Source organism: Maylandia zebra, linkage group LG8, assembly GCF_041146795.1.
Source record: "Maylandia zebra isolate NMK-2024a linkage group LG8, Mzebra_GT3a, whole genome shotgun sequence".
In the NCBI taxonomy this organism is placed as follows: domain Eukaryota; kingdom Metazoa; phylum Chordata; class Actinopteri; order Cichliformes; family Cichlidae; genus Maylandia; species Maylandia zebra.
The window spans coordinates 11,248,331-11,268,716 of record NC_135174.1 but is presented as its reverse complement, the minus strand read 5'-3'; the positions used below and the strand labels follow the sequence as shown (position 1 = coordinate 11,268,716).

The 20,386-nt window shown below is 42.6% G+C and overlaps 1 protein-coding gene across 2 annotated transcripts in view; it reads right to left on the bottom strand.

The window, feature by feature from the left end:
* baiap2l1a (BAR/IMD domain containing adaptor protein 2 like 1a) overlaps positions 1-20,386 on the bottom strand; it is a 30,159-nt gene that overhangs the window by 2,743 nt on the left and 7,030 nt on the right. The window contains exons 4-12 of one of the 2 annotated variants that reach the window (XM_076887307.1): positions 16,019-16,080; positions 9,621-9,692; positions 8,760-8,894; positions 5,771-5,923; positions 5,535-5,678; positions 4,920-5,040; positions 4,406-4,619; positions 2,877-2,936; positions 2,618-2,774 (exon numbers count right to left, since the gene is read on the bottom strand). In XM_076887307.1, coding sequence (XP_076743422.1) covers positions 2,618-2,774; positions 2,877-2,936; positions 4,406-4,619; positions 4,920-5,040; positions 5,535-5,678; positions 5,771-5,923; positions 8,760-8,894; positions 9,621-9,692; positions 16,019-16,080 — 1,118 coding nt within the window. The remainder of the gene's footprint in view (positions 1-2,617; positions 2,775-2,876; positions 2,937-4,405; positions 4,620-4,919; positions 5,041-5,534; positions 5,679-5,770; positions 5,924-8,759; positions 8,895-9,620; positions 9,693-16,018; positions 16,081-20,386) is intronic. The other variant, XM_004562327.5, reaches the window with a different exon arrangement.

Sequence of the window (20,386 nt, the reverse complement as noted above, 5' to 3'; positions counted from 1 at the left end):
AATGTACACACCCCCATGGCAACAGCACTTCCTAGCAGTGGATATGGTAAGAAGGAAGGGCAATGTGTTCCTTGAGACACTCCTGAATTGCTTTTGTAGTGGAACACAAACTAACCCCACCTCAAAAAGCCCCAGATCCCAAATGAACTGATCGTTTTTGGGATGTGCTGGAAGAAGTCCTACCTCCCACAATTCACAGGACACCCAGGGGGTTCTATTATTGTAACTGATAGCTAGCTGATAGGGCTGATCTGAACATAAACACTTTTTTGGTGGTAAATTTGTAGCTCCTACTTTCTCAAACAGGATGTAAAATTTTGGGGTACGCTGAGCTGGTATTTCCCCCACTGTCGTATATTTCATAGTGAAATCCTGACGCAGCAAACTCAGAGGACAGTACAGACAGTCCAGAACAGAAAGGAAGGTGATGAGAAAGAAGTGTGCCTGGGCTTGCCTGCTGGCTCAACAGATAGTTCATTTCCAGTCAGGCAGCACAGCACAGTCACAAAATTAAATTGAGACTGTACTCTCTCATCTTTTATGCTTCCCTCTGTAACTCTTCTCTAGTCAAAACCTGTCTGGGAGTATTTTACCACCTTTTTCTCCTCTCTGATTTGTTTTACACTTTTCTTCTAGGTACCGTGGTCATGCCTGTATCTGTCAAAATTACAAACAGGCCCCTACTGAATGTGACTTCTCTGAAGATTAAACATACTTCGTGGAAACTATAGTCTTAATAAATATAGCGCATTTCCTTGAACCTTGTTTACAGAACACAGGTGTGCTTCTAGCTGTGCCATTTCAAGGGCGTGGAGCCGGTGACTGCGCACTAAGGAGATGTTGATAAGACGCGATCAGTTCGACTTAAAAGTTCTGCCTGCATGATGGCATTTATGGTGCATGTGTGGAGTGACGACCCAGCAAGGGCACGTGTCCCATCAGGAAGAAATAACCTTGTGTTAAAATGATGACTAACTCCACAAACTTCAGCCATTAAACTTCGCCAATGAGCAGCAGCCGGGGAGAAATGCATGTCACATTACAGAGCAGCTGCAGGATATTAGCTTTTATAATGTCTCTACAAAGTGCAATGTTTGCTGAGGACTTAAATATATCAAGACTCCCATGCAAACTTTGCAGAAATTCATTTTTGTGAATCACAATGACTCTGGTGGTTCTTTTTCTTTATCTCCAAGTAGCCTAGAGTTTGACATGTGGTTCAGAGTGGTCCAAAGTGGAAGAGAGAACCACAGCTGACCAAAAACCACCCCCCAAAAAAACCCCTTTCTTTAAATCTGACTGAAATCAGTAACTAAAAACTTGCTTGTGCTTGAGGCACAGCTGTTCTGAACAGCATACCATGTCGTATTTGACAATCCTTTGACAAGTACTGCATTCTGGATTTTTCAGCAGACTAACTCCTTTCTGTTCACAGACTGGGTGTCAAAACTCAACAGAGAGAGGGGAGGGCATGTGTGAGATATGGGGTTGCAGTTAGCTCAGACCTATTTCTAATAGCAAAGAGGGCTGAAGATGACGAGCAGCTACTCTTTTCGCTCCAAGCTTTCAACAGTCACTCTTAGCTGTTCTTTGTGTTGGTGCCTAATATTAAACTTAACAGCATGTTAGTATCTGATGGAACAAGGCCCATCAAAGAAAAGCCCTGAGGGAAGGCGTGATTGGTGCAAACAGACTACTTTTATTGGACTGGAAATCGACATCACCTCCCTGTTTTTAAAAGGTGGCTCAGTGAGACGCTGCTTGAATGGACTTGAATGGCAAAGGCAGGTCTTGCACTAGCTTTCAAGGCACCTGGAAATGATTACTGAATTTGCTGGATAGATCATGATCTCAAGGGGCTGTTTTTTGCCACTGGGGGGTCTTTGATCATTTGCATAGGTCTTTTTTCAAAATAAAATTTAAATGAAATATTTTTAAATGCCCAGCATGTCAGCATAACAATATTAGCGCTTAAAGGAGACACATTATGCTCATTTTTCAATAAAGCTGTTTTAGCTTCCCTTGGCTAGCTTTCCTGCAATTGGCTACCTCTCACAAGCAAAAGGTTTTAACAGCAGCTTCTGTGCTCACACCAAGAGATGTGTGAATTAGACCGTATCAAGGATAGCTGCAGCCATACAAAGCCAAGAGCAGAAATGATAATGTGAAAGACTGTTATAAGCAGTGTGAAATACACAGAAAAAAAAGTATACTTATTGTTTTACAATGTAATGGAAAACTACAGAGCAGATTCAGAAAAATGCTGAGTAGCACACTCACTGAACAGCTTCCCTAAATGACAACCCTGATCATCATAATAAATCAATCATTTGTGAAATTGCACAAATTCCATACGTGCTTGTTGTGTTACAGCAAAACATCCAGTGTAAAGGCATGTTGTTTATCCGTTTTCTTCTAGAGCACGTGTTCTTGGTAATACCTACAAAACTCAAATTGCTTAACTGCAGCACTATTTCAAAGCATTGCCACCTAAAGATACGTCATATCAACCCGAATTATCAAAACATGAGGAAAAAAAGATATCAGGTAACGCTCTGGAAATGCTCCTGATACAGCTGATGACAGGTGGTTTACTTAATCGAGTGCTGATACTGACCGTGTTTACTGGCGAAGGCATTGAGAGGATGACTGGGCGGGAGGGGGCGTCGTCGCTGTAGTCTGGTGGTGGCAGCAACACTGTTTCGTCCTCCTCCTCCTCAGTCTCTGGCAGGCTAATCGTACTAAGACGATGCACCGGCGTGCCTAGATTACTACTGAGACACATTACATAAAGCTTCAGTTATCCAACAGCAGCTGTGAAATTAAAAAAAAAAAAAAAAGTTATTGATTCAATGCTTGGCTCTGACACCTCTTACCTATTTGATACCACCGACTCAGTGTAAGTTCGACAATAAGATGAGGGAAACCAGCCCCGCCTGGGAACAGAAGCACATCGTTTCATCTTTAAAAAACGTCAAAATAAAATTACATAACGAGTCATGCAATTTCTTAGCAGTCATCTGGAATCCATCACGATAGAGAATCACTGCAGCAGACAAAACACTTGAATAAAATTCTAACATCAGACACAGAATAGAAGATTTTGTTCACTAAGACTCCAAAGTTGTCTCCAAGTCACGTCTGGAGAAAACGATGGCTTATCAGACCAATGCAGTGGATTTGTTGCTAAGAAACAGAAAGCACTGATTTCTCCCAACACGGCCTCTTCTTGGGGGAAAAAAAGAAAAGGAAAAAAAAAAAAAAAAGCCATTGACTGCATTAAAATCACTTGAAATTAAAAAGGCCGCCTAATGCCACGCACAACAAGCAGATAAGGCTCGTGTAAATTCTTTCAAAGTGGGACAAACGCAAAATGAAAGCACTCCATAATCCTGCATGATGAGCCCTAAGTGATCTGGCAAGGATGAATATGAACGTAATTATACACAGAAGGAGGGTAATGCTGCTGCAGCCACATATGCAAACACAGCCTGCTGTACATAAACAAGCCTGATCCTTTGTACAAGTGGATGCAAAGCTAACAGGTGCTATGTTTGTCTAAGGGAATAAAAAGCAGGGAGATCTTTCATTTAGCACCTGTGAACATTTTTCCACCTTCTCTGGAGGTGACATGTAATCACAGCTGCTAAAAAGGTCTGACTTCATTGGAATTTATAAAAGTTCCAGCTAAAATATTTTCCTTCCTTGTGTTTGGGGAAGGAAAATGTTGTTGTTGTATAATCTACATGAGAAGATGCCTCCTGGTTTGTTTTGTTTTGGGTTTTTTTGCATGTTTGCACCCATTTTTCTGCATGTGTACGTGAGTGAGCTAAGATCAGGCTTTACGAATGTCGTGTTGAACATACCGGACATACTCTGTATTTTGAGGCATGTGGTACTAGCATGACAAAGCAGCAAAAGCACAAAAGAGAAACTTGTACTGTCAGCTGAGTTATGTGGGGAAAAAAAAACCACCCGTGTGCCACGACTGCTACGTCTTTCTTGTAATGGAAGTATCATTCCTGTCTTAGGTGTACCAACAAGTTAACATTTTTTTAAAACGCTAAAACGCCCACCGTAGCTAAGATTATGCACTTGACTGGTAGGGACAAGAAAACAGAATTCAGTTGACTGCAATCTGCAATTCACTGACATCTAATGGTGAGATTTTACAAACTGTACCTTTAATGTTTTGATATTGCCTAAAAATGAATAAATAAAGGAATAAATAAAAATAATATTCAACTAGAGATATTTGGGATTTGTAGACAACAAATCTATTGAGTGAATAAAATGAACGATAACTAGATTACAAAATGTAACTTTAAATGAGATTGTGGAGACTAAGCTCAGGTTTTCTTAGCCGTTAACACAGCCCTGAATACAAAAGCAGATGAAGACTCACTGCTGCGTCTTCTCCAGCTCTCCGTACAACCAGCCGTCCTTCTCGTCCTGGATGAGCAGAGTGATGATGTCGCCTTCATCGAAGCTCAGGAGCGTGTCGTTGTTGCCTGCTGTGTGAGGGAAAATGGTTCTAACCCGGAACTTCTTGCTCACGTTCAGACCAGATGACTGGGATGTAGATCTCGACAGGCTGCCATCTCCAATACTGCCCTGATCTGGAGGCAGAAGAGACTAGAAATGAGACTTTGCCATATTTCTGTTGAACCGTTGTAAACGAAGTTTTGTTTTGTTTTTTTTAATTTGGGGGGATGGCTAGCTGTTTCTGCAGCTATTTAATGGACAGCTCTGGCATGAGAATGTTTCCTTTACACATATACAAGAAATATGAGCGAGTCTGGCCTATTTTAGACAGAAAAAAAATAAAAATCACACATCATGTAGATAACAAAGTTGATTTAGTCTTCACCAATAAAGATTATATATTTATTTATGCAGTTCACATAAGCCAACTTTACCTGAGCTGTGGTCTGAAGAGGAGTTAAATGGAAATGTGGGCTCTTGATTAAACATGTTGGCAAGTGGGCTGAACTGAGCTTTGAGGGGTGGTGCTGGAGGAGGGCCAGAGTCCACATTGACCTGAAGAGATCACAAAGACTGATTAGCGGATGCATCAATATGACAAAGTGAATTGGCATTATTCAGATCTCAACAGGTCCTTAGTGCTATAATCAAACAGTCACAAAGTGAAGTGCGAAGCACTAAACAGCTGTTGCCTCACTGGACCTTAACACCACATAACAGCAACAACACATCTGAGAATTCCTGCTGATAACAATCACCCATGTCTTACTACTTTACACAACAGCTTTCATCTGATACAACAGATTTCATTACTTTAACAAGATAAACTACAACACAACAACTTGAGAAGATAAAAACCCCGCAGGGCCAGTCTTTTACAAATGCTTTGTTCTCCTTATGCACTACAGCATGCTCTATCCTCAGTTTTAATCTAAACTACCCCCATGGTACGATGAGAATATGTGATAGAACAAGGTAATACATGACAGAAGAATGCTTAACATCTACAGATTTCACACTTACAAATCAAATAATAAAATCAAACTAACCCTGTTACAGTGATCAACCAGCGGTGATTGTTGTGGAACGACGGACAGCCCTTCTATCATGCTCACCACAGAGTCTGGCACCTTGGTGATGTCGCTGCACTTTTCCTGCCAGGTGGGGATCTTCACCGACAGTATTTCTTTGGCCTGGAAGCACCAGAGAATGAGAGCAAGTTAAATGATCCATTATAGAAGGTGTGATGCGGCTGTGCTGGATGTTCATCTCAGTCCTTGCTTACGTTCTCATAGAAGTTGCTAATTTGACCGGAGAACATGCAGTGTTTGTCCGCCAGGAAACAGAAGCGTCGCTTTTCTTCCAGCAAAGCCTCTCTGCAGCCGTCAGCAATGAACTTCTGCATGTCCATCTGGCGTGATGAGATAGTCTGCAAGTACTGCAGAAGGTGGTCACAGGACAAGAGGTTACAGAATAGGGTGAATAACAACAATTTAATCTGTGCTTCATCGGGTTCATTAAATGCATTGATGAGCTTATAGTTAAGAGGATCTATTTAGCCAATTTTCAGCTCCATAGTTTTGTTTGGCTGTATTAGAGTAGCTTTGCATGATTCACAGTTCAAAATAATCTTTATCTCAGTTCAAAAAATGTCAGAAGAAAGATTATGACAAACAAAAGGGTTTAACCACATGTGGGTGGAGCTATTAACTTAATTACTATCATTAATATTGATGTACATTTATTTATTCTATTTGTAGTTTATTTATTGTAGTATTAATATAGGTCCATTTAAATAAGTATTTTTGCAATTTTTTAACATGCATTATCCCTTTTGTTTTTTTAAACTTTGCATTTATATATACACATATATTCAGTCACATCTGTATCAGGCCATAATTGCAACATAAATAAAATCCTCTTTTAAATGGAGTAAGGTGACTATTCAAAATACTTGCTGTTTATTTTATTTTATTTTATTTAATTCTTTGCTACCAGGTGCCAACGCCTCTGATCGGGGGACTTTTGTTGCTTTAACACCCAAGATTGGGAAAACTGACTCTTGATGGCTCCCTGTGAGCAAAAGCTGTTTGGGTCCTCAGGTTAGATGCACAAATCACGCTCCTAATAAGCTTTGTAGTCAAAGTCCCTGCACTTAGGGACAAGTTTATTTGAGTCTCCTGCTGCCCCTGGATCAATCTTAGCTCAGCGGGAGACCAAATCAGTCTTCCCCTTCCCCACAGAGAGCCTGAGACTGAGTCTACGCGTCACGCCGCACACACGGGCAGCTGGACCCTGACACAAGGCACACTGAACCCTTTAAAATAAACTTCCCAACCTTCACTCCATCCCTTTTTTATTCAACGCCTACTCCCCCAATCTTTTTCATTTTCCCCAGGTTGTCATGGTGATGGTAAAGCAGCCTATCTCTAAGGGCTCTGTCAAAGACCATCCCCTACTGTCTGGTCTCATTCCCTCTATGTGTGTCTCTCTCTCAGACACGGAATCAAAGCTCTTTATTTCCCATTTTCACCACTAAAATTGCCCAGACGTGAGGTGGAAGAGCAGGCCGACAGGGCTGAGCTCATTACTGGCCCCTTACTCAAGCCCTACACATTATTAGAAAGCTGGGCAGTTAGACTCATCTCGCATGTAGCTCACTGGTGTCATTTTTATCAGATAATGAAAAAGTCCATTCTGTGGAAAGAAAGGCCCCAGTTTCAACCTGGCTTGAGAAACAGGATCAGGCTATCAAGCTCCACCCAGACAACACGGCTTATTGTATGGGTGTCTTTTAAACAGTGCCATTCAAATGCAAAGATAAACAGAGGACTGATACAGAGTTTAGCAGCAGGAAAACACAACAGAGCAAACCTAGAACACTTAGATCTCTTTTGCTCTTTGTTTTTACTCCTTAAAGAATCTCATAATACACAAGTTTTAGGTCTGGACTGCAGGCATGCAAGTTCCCAGACTCTTCTACTTTTACTATGAAGCCATGCTGTCATTGTAGATCCAGTTTAGCATTAGCATTGTCTTTATACAATGCAGATGAACAGCACTGTACAGTACCAACTATGAAGCATTATGCTAGCAATAATAATAAAAGCCTTAGTGAGCATATTTGAATATTCAGCTACACACTTTCCTTACTTTGCCTTCGATTACTGTGGACTTTGAACTGACATTCATTTTAATAATTTTCACTTTTGGTGTTGGTTGTGAACATTTTATTAAAAAGGATCTTCAAATACTTAAATGTAAATAGCTTATACCTGTAGACACTACTGTGGACTCCACTTTAAAGTTTCCGTACTTAGATAAATGCATCACACTACGTTGCACAATAAGCATATCAGTCCACTTTTTCCAGAGTGGACTGAAGGTTAAAAAGCCACAGAAATGATTGTTGTTGTCATAAGAAAACATATTTACAGGATGGAAACTTTCTGAGCAGAATGCAAATCAACGATAAGAATGATGGAGGGGTAGTATTTATATACCAACACAACACCCACACACACCTGAGTGCATTCAAAGTTAATCAAATTAACTAGTCCATCAGTCAGTAATAACTGGATATTTAAAACAACAGTATTTTGACTGTTTTTGTAGGTTTTTCTAAATGGAATTGTATTTATTTAATCACTGCTTACATTTGTGGTTTACATGAATGAAACTTATTAGTAGACCAATCAGATGTGCTGCATCCAATACAACCTGAATCTCAACAGGGTTTGAATCTGTGCCTGCATGCATGCTTTCCTTTGTACAAAAAATGGGTGTGTGTACCTTCTATGAAAACAGTCATTTAAGCCATATGATTGTTCTATTGTGCACCATGTAAAAACAGGTGAACTGCACGCAGCTTTGACCACGGTGACTTCTTTGATAGTTTTATTACTACATGAAAGGTTTTTAAAATGCCCTTTTATCCCACATAAGTCAAAACATTTGAAGACACCAAGGGTGTCCTTTCTCAAACGCCTGTCATCAGTGGCGCTATTATGTAATACAAAAGAAAAAAAAGCAAACATGGAATTTCATTCCAATGAGTTGCCCTAATATTACAGGCAAACTAATCCCTATCACGAGAAGCCTTGGCCTCAATTCATTACCCTGTCAAATAAATGTTATACTAGTCATCCAGTCTTCACAGCCAGCCGAGTGTCAGCATTCAAACTCCACATACTTTAAAAAACATCCAAAGTATTAGCACACAGTCGCCTTTTAATGTTCAGGAAAGATTGGAGCTGGTTTTGTTTCAAGCTCACCTCGTTCTCTCTGAGGTCATATTTGGATGAGTGCTTTCCCTGGCTTTTCCTCCTGAGCTTCTTCAGGTCTGTCTGAGAACGGTCTAGGGATTCCTGTTTCACCTTGTGCTCTGACTGATAGCGCTTGAAGGTGGCCTGCAGGAGTCATTTAACAAGAGGAAAACAGGCATTTCACTACACAAACAAGAAGAACTAAACCATCATCAATGCTTCCCTTAGGGACGCTTAGCTTCCATGAAATATAGTTACATAAACAAGATGTATGCAAGAGGAAACTTCTGGAAAAAAGAAGAAGTAGAAATGCCTAAAACTGCATTTGCTGAAATAATCAATTTAGTTGGCTCCAAAAGTGATCTTTCCAACAGAACTCAACATGTGGTATGAAAAGGCTGGTATAAAATTCTTTTTATACCAGCCGCTCTTTTTAACTTCCAACTAAAGCTTTAATTGTAATAAAAGCTTAATGTTGTGTACTATTAGAGTGTGGCCACATTAAGTACATGTAGACCTCTTGACAGGTGCTTGTCGCTAGTAGCTTCCTGCTGGGCTTCTCCTCAGATCATTAGAACCACTGAACTCTCGACCTGTGTTGATGATTTTGGAAGATTTGTAATGCAGTTATTATATACAAATATGCCTTGCACTGTGGTTATTTGTACTACTAGACCATCCAAGCTTAAACTCTGGTACACATTTCTGATAACATAGCAGTCTACCCTGTGTTCCAAACTACTGGTTATGATCAAAATGCTAAAATTAAGGGTTCAAAATGTGATATCTAAAAATACTTGTTGATGTCAGGGTCGCCATGCCTATCTCTTAGAGACAGAAAAACGCTGTTTTCTCTATGGAGACACGTACGTTCATGTATTTGACATCCATCTCTGTCTTCTTCTCCAGCTCGATAATAACATCTCTGTGGAATCTCTTGAACTGCAGATAGGAAACATCACGAATTTGTTGATACATACATCAAAGTTACAGTTCAGTTCAGTCACATCACTCGTTGTGTACAGTAAGCATGGATTGATCTTCTGGAATATTTGATAATGGCTTCAGTTGTTGACATATTTCATTTGGGAATACTTGTCTTCCGTTTATATGTTGTCACAAGGTATCTGAAGCATTTTACCCTAAGGCACAAGTGTCAAACTCCAGAATCAGAATCAGAAAGGGTTTTATTGCCAAATGTTGAGCAGGTTTACAACATTGGGAAATTGCTGCGGTGCTTCAGTGCAAACATACTGTCATAAATTAAGCTTAAATAGACATGAAAATAAAAATAAGAATAAGAATTAAAAGTGCTAAGTAGATAGATATATACATGAGTGCAGGTGGTGATCAGTGCCAAACATGGAATGATGCAGTGAACACAGCGTAGGGTCATGTGTTAGTGGTGGGAACAGTCATACGGTTATTGTTCATGTGTCCAACAGCAGAGGGGAAGAAACTGTTCTTATGGCGAGAGGTTCTGGTGGGAATGGAACGGAGCCTCCTGCCTGAGGGGAGCAGGTCAAACAGACTGTGTCCAGGGTGAGAAGGGTCAGCTGAGATCCGAGCTGCACGCCCCAGTGTCCTGGAGGTGTACAGGTCCTGCAGAGATGGGAGTCGGCAGCCAATCACCTTCTCAGCAGAGCGCACAACACGCTGCAGTCTCTGTTTGTCCCTGATAGTGGCTCCAGCGTACCACAAGGTGATGGAGGAGGTGAGGATGGACTCGATGATTGCAGTGTAGAATTGCATCATCGTCCGTGTTGGCAGGTTGAATTTTTTCAGCTGCCTCAGGAAGTACATCCTCTGCTGGGCTTTCTTGATGACGGAGGTGATGGTGGGCTCCCACTTCAGGTCCTGGGTGATGGTGGTACCCAGGAAGCGGAATGAGTCCACAGAGGTGATGGGGGTGTCAGTCAGGATGATGGGAGGGAGTGGGGCTGTGTGCTTCCTGAAGTCCACATTAATCTCCACTGTCTTCTGGGCATTCACCACCAGGTTGTTGTGGCTGCACCAGGACACCAGACGTTCAACCTCCCTCCTGTAGGCAGACTCATCCCCGTCCGAGATGAGTCCAATAACGGTGGTGTCATCTGCAAACTTGATTAGCTTGACAGACTGGTGGGTGGAGGTGCAGCAGTTAGTATACAGGGAGAAGAGCAGAGTAGAAAGAACACAGCCCTGAGGGGAGCCGGTGCTGATGGTCCGGGAGTCCGAGACATTCTTTCCCAGCCTCACATGCTGCTTCCTGTCCGTCAGGAAGTCAGTGATCCACCGGCAGATGGGATCAGGCACATTCATCTGGGAAAGCTTGTCTCGGAGATGGTCTGGAAGGATGGTGTTGAAGGCAGAGCTGAAGTCCACAAACAGGATCCTGGCGTAGGTTCCTGGGGAGTCCAGATGCTGCAGGATGAAGATGGCGGCGCGTGAACAACGCGAGGCTCAGTGTCTCTCCAGAATCTGCTATTTAGCGGTTTTTTTATCTACTTTTAACCGGATTATTCGTCCAGAATTGCTGTGCGTTGCTGACCTACAGCAGACAAGAGCTTCTGGACATCTGGACTCACAACTCCAACAGTTTTATCGCCGATCTCCGACTCACCCCAGAGATCTCCAGAACACCGGAGGCTGCCCACTCTCCCCGGCTGGGCGGAAGTGCACGCAGACGGCGCCGAGATCGTAAACAAAGGCGAGGTAGGCGCGGAGGGCTACGGGCTAAGCTAAAGCTAACACCACACCGGCTGCCTTTACCCAGTATTTTTCTCGCCAATGTCCGTTCTCTGGCAAACAAAATGGATGAGATACGGCTCTCCATCACTAACAACAGACGGATTATGGACTCAAATGTCATGTTTTTCACCGAACATGGCTGAACAACAGCTGCCCGGACAATGCTATCGAGTTAGCAGGACGCCACACACACCGAGCCGACAGGCTAGCAGATGACTCCGGCAAGACCAGAGGTGGAGGTTTGTGCATTTATATTAACAATGCTTGGTGCATGAACTCCACTACTACTGAGAGTCACTGCTCACCTAATGCGGAGTTTTTAATGGTCAAATGCAGACCTTATTATCTCCCCAGAGAATTCACTTCGATTATACTCACTGCCGTGTATATACCCCCCGACGCTAATGCTAGGTTGGCCATGAAAGAACTTTCTGCAGCCATTAACAAACACCAGAATAAACACCCCGAGGCTGCTTTCATTGTTGCTGGCGACTTCAACCACACCAACTTAAAGACAGTCCTCCCCAGATTCCACCAACATGTCTCCTGCCACACCAGAGGAGACAAGACTTTAGACCATGTGTATTCCAACCTGGCTGGAGCCTACAAAGCCACACCCCTCCCCCACATTGGACAATCGGACCATCTCTCCCTGTTCCTCACACCTCGGTATTCACCACTCATCCAACGTGTGAAACCTGCTGTGAGGACAATTAAAGTGTGGCCAGAGGGGACAGACGCAGTGCTCCAGGACAGATTTAAAAACACAGACTGGAATATGTTCACCCACACAGACCTGGACCAGTACGCCTCATCTGTACTGGATTACATCTCCAAAACCACAGACAGTGTCACCACCCAGAAACGGATCACCATGTACCCCAACCAGAAGCCTTGGATGAACCGGGATGTTCGTCTCCTCCTGAAGGCCCGCAACACTGCCTTTAGGTCAGGAGATGCACACGCCTAAAGTACAGCCAGGGCTAATCTAAAGAAGGGCATCAAAAAAGCCAAACACCATTACAAAAAGAAGGTAGAAGAACACTTCTCCAACTCCAACCCCCGACGCATGTGGCAAGGACTCCAGACCATCACAGACTACAGGACCACCAAACCCTCTCCCGCATCCTCTGATGTCTCCTTCCTAAACGAGCTCAACAACTTTTATGCTCGTTTTGAGCGAGGGAACCCCACAACCACAACCAAAGCAGACATGACGCTAGACCACCAACCTATGACTCTCTCCCCCACCGATGTAGGAGCGGTGCTGAGCAGGATCAATGTCCACAAGGCTGCAGGCCCTGATGGCATCCCCGGGCGTGTTCTCAGAGCGTGTTCTGGGGAGCTTGCAGGAGTGCTCACAGACATATTCAATCTGTCCTTGGCCCACGCTGTGGTACCGGCCTGCTTCAAATCCACCTCCATCGTCCCGATACCCAAAAACTCCAACCCATCTTGCCTCAATGATTACCGCCCAGTAGCACTCACCCCCATCATCACTAAGTGCTTAGAGCGACTGGTCCTAGCACACTTCAAATCCTGTCTCCCCCCCACCCTGGACCCCCACCAATTCGCATACCGCCGGAACAGGAGCACAGAGGATGCAGTCTCCATCGCAATGCACTCTGTCCTCTCACACCTGGACAACAACAACACCTACGCCAGAATGCTGTTTATAGACTTCAGTTCAGCATTCAATACAATCCACCCCTCACAACTCATCAGGAAACTGACAGACCTGGGTATCAGTTCCCTCATCTGCAAATGGTTACTGGACTTCCTGACCAACCGCCCCCAACATGTCCGGCTGGATAACCGCTGCTCATCTACCATCACAATGAACACCGGTGTACCACAAGGCTGTGTGATGAGCCCTTTCCTCTACTCCCTCTTCACCCACGACTGCAGACCTGCTGATGGTTCCAACACCATCATTAAGTTTGCAGATGACACCACGGTGATTGGCCTCATCAGTGACAACGATGAGGCCGCCTACAGGGAGGAGGTGGATCGTCTGGCTGAGTGGTGCGACAGAAACAACCTGCTGCTTAACACCGAGAAGACCAAGGAGCTCATCGTGGACTACAGGAGGAATGCTGACCCACATCCACCCATCCACATTAAGGGGACGGCTGTGGAGCGTGTGAGCAGCTTCAAGTTCCTGGGAGTCCACATCTCCGAGGATCTCACCTGGACGACCAACTGCTCCAAGCTGGTCAAGAAGGCTCACCAGCGCCTCTTCTTCTTGAGGACTCTGAGGAAGAACCACCTGTCCTCAGACATCCTGGTGAACTTCTATTGCTGCACCATCGAGAGCATCCTGACCAACTGTATAACAGTCTGGTACGGGAACTGCTCTGCCTCGGACCGGAAGGCGTTGCAGAGGGTCGTGAAAACTGCCCAGCGCATCGCCGGAGCACCACTTCCTGCCATAAAAGACATCTACAGGAAGCGGTGTCTGAAAAGGGCTGGGAAAATCATCAAAGACCCCAGTCACCCATCACATGGACTCTTCACCCTCCTGCCCTCTGGGAGGCGCCACAGGAGCCTCCGGACTAAGACCACCAGGTACCGGAACAGCTTCTTCCCCACAGCTGTCAGACTCCTGAACTCTGCCTCCTGACATCTGACCCACGTTAAACTCATGGACTGAACATACACACACCCACAATGGACAACTGTACCCTCAAACACAATAATAACATGGACTGAACCACCACTCACAACCACTAGCACTTTATATAGCCTCTGTAGAAACTATCTACACCCTCACTTATCTTAACTGCACTAATGTATAGCTCTGTGTAAATAATCATTCTGTACATTCGATAATCTTTAATCCTACAACTGTTTACAACTTGCATAGTTCCCATTTCTGTATAGCTGTATATCTCAGATTCTGTAAAGTTATTTATTTCATATTCTGTATAGTTTTTCATATTTATATCCTGTTCATATCCTGTACATAGCTTGTACTCACTACAGCCTGTACATACTTATAGTTATAGAATATTCACAACATACTTCATACCGTGTACATTATAACATACCATAATAGACCCATTTCTGTAATATACTCACATATCTATATTATTGCTAATATATATTGTAATATATCTATATCACTAAAGCACTTCTGGATGGATGCAAACTGCATTTCGTTGCCCTGTACCTGTGCATGTGCAATGACAATAAAGTTGAATTCTATTCTATTCTATTCTATGAAGTGTAGGGCCATGTTGATGGCGTCGTCTACAGACCTGTTGGCTCTATATGCAAACTGCAGGGGGTCCAGGAGGGGGGCCGTGAGGGTCTTGAGATAGGCGAGAACCAGACGCTCAAATGACTTCATGACCACAGATGTCAGAGCCACGGGTCTGTAGTCATTTAGTCCAGTGATCCTAGGTTTCTTGGGGACAGGGATTATGGTAGAGGACTTGAAGCAGGCAGGCACATGACATACCTGCAGTGAGGAGTTGAAAATGCCAGAAAACACTGGGGCCAGCTTGTTTGCACAGTGTCTGAGGGTGGCAGGAGACACACCGTCTGGGCCGGGAGCTTTTCGAGCATTCAGACTTAAACTGCTTCCTCACACCTACTTCATGAATATGAAGAGTTGTGGTGGGAGGAGGTGGTGTGAAATCCTCTTTTGTGTGGGGTGAGGAGGGGGGTGTTGTAGGTGACGTGTTTGAAGGTGGTGATGGCTCTATGGAGGGGGGAGAGGTGGGGGAATTAGTGTCCAAAGTGTCTCTATTGTTGGGGCCGTTGAAGGTGTGAAAGTTGTCTGATGGCTCGTCAAAACGGCAGTAAAAGTCGTTGAGGGTGTTTGCCAAGAGCAAGTCATCAGTGGAGTGGGGGGTTTTAGGCTTGTAGTTGGTGATATTCCTAAAACCTTTCCACACAGAGGCCGAGTCATTCTCTGAGATCTGCTGCTGCATCTTCTCAGGCCTCGAGGGTCGGTGTCCTGCAGGTTTTAGATGTGTCCTTGATCCAACACAGCTGATTTAAAAGGCTAAATTACCTCCTCAACATGTCTTTAAGTTCTCCAGAGGCCTGGTAATGAACTAATCATTTGATTCAGGTGTGTTGATCCAGGGTGATATCAAAAACCTGCAGGACACCGGCCCTCGAGGCCTGGAGCTCGACACCCCTGCCCTAAGGCGTCAGGTCTGGAAAATAATCATGTGGCTTTTCTACTTTGTCGGCAGTTCTGACACTTTTGCTTACAACGATTTTAAACTCAAAAGTTTGTAGAGGCTTGTGATAGCGAGAGTACAGAGGGGAAAAAAAAAAAAAAAAAAGTTCTGCATTTGTTCACTAACATTTAGAGATAAGCATTTGTGACCATAAATACTTCTAGCTAGTAATTAATGTAATTAATAGCTTGCTCAGGATAAGGCCAGCACATATTGTGTTTTTGCCCTGCAATACTTCCTTACTTTGTGACTCCGTCTTTGATACTCATATTTTAAAAATGCTATGTGAGAGACTTGACAGTAATTATAAAAATATGACTTCTTCTTTAAAAAGGTACTTACGTTATCTTCCAGGTCATTATGGACCTTCTTCTGGGCTTCTGCAATCTCCATCAGAACCACACCTGAGGAAAAATTCAGGAGAAGATTTAGTATTTCAGTAATTACAGCTAATCATTGATTTGTGTATCATGTGGGGTTCCACATGCAATCCTTGGTCCCAAACAAGGTTTGTACATATTTCTAAAAATGATTTACTAACAAAAGGTTTACTGAGCTTTAAAGTTGCTGGCAGAGATTTATTGTTAGAACACCCTTTGACAGAATTATTTTGCTCTACACCCACAAAAAAGTACCTTGTTTTTATTTTTTACTGCTGGTTCTAACTTCATTTACTATAGGGACACAAGAAGATAGCCGATCATTTAATCAAAATTTGCGCAGCAAATCCTCAAATATTAAATACCATGAATCTTAACCTGTTTCTTTATGAGGGGTAGGAGACAGCATTGGATACCAGCAGGCACAGATCCGAAAACATAATATCAACAGTTATTACTTTTTCAGAAACTTTGTGTATAAATCCATCGAGCCTGTCATACATTTGTTACAGTCCATATTTTACAGATGACCTCTCGTGTTTCAATATTTGAACAGCTGTCAATAAGTAATCTCCTATGAAACATTCTGGTATTGTGCAGTCAATTACAGAACAGTCTCCATTCACAGACAGGCTAAAGCACAGACCGAGCAGCATATGACATGAAACAATGGGAGTGACTCAATACTGTAAACAGAAGGGGACAATCATAGCTAAGCAGTTTATACTGCTACCTCTATCACAATTGGGTGAAATCTAGAGTCGAGGTTTATTACAGGGCAAAATGCTCTGGTGAAACCGGCAAAACATGCACAGCACACCTCACCCCCCACCCTCTACCTCATTTCTGAACATGTGATAGTCAATGAGGGAAAAGGGCAAAAGTGAATGACCTACATGGATTTCAACACCTTGTGAAGAAAGTGTACAAAGCACAAGCATCAGTTTCACTTTGTCATTTTTAGGTGAAAGCAAAAAAATCTCTATAAGTCACCCTGTTCAGCACACTCCACCTTTGAACACCTACTCATATACATTCGATCCAACACCTGACATTCCTCTTTATATGACACCCCCTCCCCAGCTCAGAGCAAACAAACGTAACGATACATAAGTGTACGTCTGTGTCCAGCAGGCAGCATCCAGCTACAACAACATTGCCCTCTGAAGGTCACCAGAACGTACTGGTAAATGCTGCCTTTGTGTTTCGACCCGGGGGTTGGTGGGGGGTGGCCACTGGATGTTGAGCTGTTTGCACAGCCTCAACAACAGACCACATGGGGTGGAAGGGGGAGGCTGAGAAAGGCCAGGAGGGGGAGGCGGCGGGGTTCAAAGAGGCCATTGTACACCTGCAAGTTTCACCTTTGGGGTGAACAAGGTGTGAAAGCCTGCCTCAGTGAGGATAAATGCTACAGAAAGTCATCAGAGGGTGCATGAACAACTGACGGCTGAATCAGAGTTAAGAAAAACAGCACAATGTATGACGTCTGTAATTTTTTCATTTTTTTTAAGTGCAGGTAAAGAAAAAAAAAAAAGTCTTTGACTACATAATTTTAACAGAAAACGGGGCTTTTCAGTTCATCTGAATATCTGTGTCTGAATATCAGTGTAACTTCCCCTCAAATTTTTCAAATGAACAACTCCACGTTCATTTTTTTTTTTTTTTTTTGCAGGTTAATACAAGTTTGAGAAAAGATCCTTGTGGAAAAAGCACACATGATTCACACCTGTGATTCACTATTATTAATGCCGAACCCCTCATTCAACACCCGCTGAGTCCATGTAGAATTTACTCTAGCCTGTACATTACAGATAAGGTGTCTTACGACGCCATTAAATGACCTTTGGATTTTAATCAAACACATGTTGTTTGGAGGATCTGAAGCTTAAACAAAGCAAGAAAAACTATAACCCAACTGCGCTGTAAAATAAAGCAAAGGCTGAAATGAACCCCTAAAGAGACATTTCTTTGAGATTATGTTAAACTTCAAACAGCACCATGTTTCCACACAACTGGCACTATTGAATAACTGCTGATACATGGCAGAGTAGACAAGGCCTTAGACACTGTCGACAGGTGACTTTTATGAGACGGATATGGCCTGTGCCAACAAAAAAGCAAAAAATAAAAAAAAAATAAAAAAAATCCCGCCTATGTGGAGTTAGATAAGGAACATGAGGTGATGTTGGCATGGCAAACAGCGGCACTGACTTTTCTAGCATAGACTCTCTTTGTTTGAAAGTTTGATCAAACTAATGTTTCACCCATTCAACGAGTGTACACAGCAATCAACTAGCTCAGGAAGTGTCCCCAGTCATCGGCCATCGTCTCGCAACGCGGTTTGATCACTGAGACACATCACTGGGCTTGTTCCAGCAAGCATGCAGTGTCTGCAGTGAATCATGGCCGCCTCCTGTGTGAATCAGGATCCAAGTTATAAACATCGCAATGAAGGTGGGACAAGGATTGTGTTTGGGGGTTGCCATGGAGGAGCTACTCCCTTAATATCAACATAATGATGTCACTGTAATCAATGATAACGAGGATGATAATGAGAACCGCAATATGCAGTTCATCCATCCAGATGACTACATGAACAAAGTGCAACTGTAGACTACATTAAATGAAGTACGTCTAGTGTTTCACGTGATTTCCCTTCACACTGCCGGCTGGGTGTTGGCATAATCCACCAAGGTAGATTCTTTAGGCACTGCCAGCTGAAGGTTTGCCAGAAACAAAGAAGACATTTTTTAAAGTAGTAAGTAATGAATAGAAAGCAAATAGTTGCATTACAAATAAAATAAATTAGAGAAAATGTGCTTACATTTTTTCTTCTCAGGAAAATACAGATATGATAGCTTGGCAAACATTTACTGATTACTATAATATCCTTTCTTTGTTTTTTTTAAGAGATCAAAAGCTTCAGAATGACTAAACAAATGGCACTTAAAGTGAGGCAGTTTTGTCAACCCCACCTCCAAAAAAAAAAAAAAAAAAAAAAACCTCCGGCATAAAATCAAACAAATATTCTCCAGCCGACTTGTGAGAGATTTCTTTAATGGAAGCCTGATTTCTAGATGATTACTTACACACACACACACACACACACACACACACACACACACACACACACACACACACACACACACACACACACACACACACACACACACACACACACACACACACACACACACACACACACACACACACACACACACACACACTGACCAGATCTCTTCCTTTCCTTTAACACACACTGAGATCTCAAGTAGCAGGAACAGTTCTGAGTTTGACTGCTTCCTCCTGTGTACTTAAAATATTTCGTAGTCTGATTCCCCTAAAATTCTTCAAAGTTCACACGTATGAAGGTGCTTATCTGCTTAGTGCATTATGGATTGAATCTTTCAGTCATCATCATCATCATTTACATAAGGCAATTTTGGGTGTTGATTGTAAGTTTCTATTCAATAACAATCACCCACAGTAACATTTTTTGGTTGAATGTTGTTTAATGGTTTGAGTAGTTACAGTTAATAAATATCTACTTGGTCTGTGGACAATAAATATCAGTGTAAGTTGACTTGACAAAGAGCAATGACTTGCCGTCACATAGAGTACAGAATATCATTTATTAATACCAGAGCCAATAATACCCCGAGCACAATGAGTCTCAATTTTCCTAATAGATTAAATTAAACACCAGCTTCAAAGGACTTCTAAAGGTTAGATGAGGTTAGTTGAGGTTGTTACATAAAAACAATCATCATATGTACAGTATACACAATTGAAGTTTCATATCAAGCACAATGTCAGCTGTTTAGTTTCTCATACACTGTGATATTAGGTTTTAAGACTTTAATTTGGATGATTCATTAGTTCAATCACGCCCATGGTTAGACAGTAGGATATATACCATGTCTGCAAATAAACGTAAAGAACTTTCAGCCTCAATTTCTCATCTTAGCCAATCTCTGTATGAGAGTAAGAAAGATAACACAAATAAAATGTTATGTAAAAGTAGTCCAAATGTGATTTTGAGGTGTAGGCTGGTAGATTTTTTTAACCTCTTGACAGTGTTAGCAATGTTCTCATTTACAGTCTTTAAACTAAATAAGTTAACGATCTCCGGCTGCTGTATTGTAAATTAATGGCGCAGTCACACTAGAATAAAAATAGGACAGCAACCTCCTTGTCTCCAGGGAAGAAGAAATTGGAAAAAAAAAAAATCCACTGATTGAACTGGACATTTCTACACTTGGGGACAAACAGCTAGTACCTGTGTCAGCTAAATTGCCAGAGAGCCTCTGGGGGACCACTTTTGAAGGCA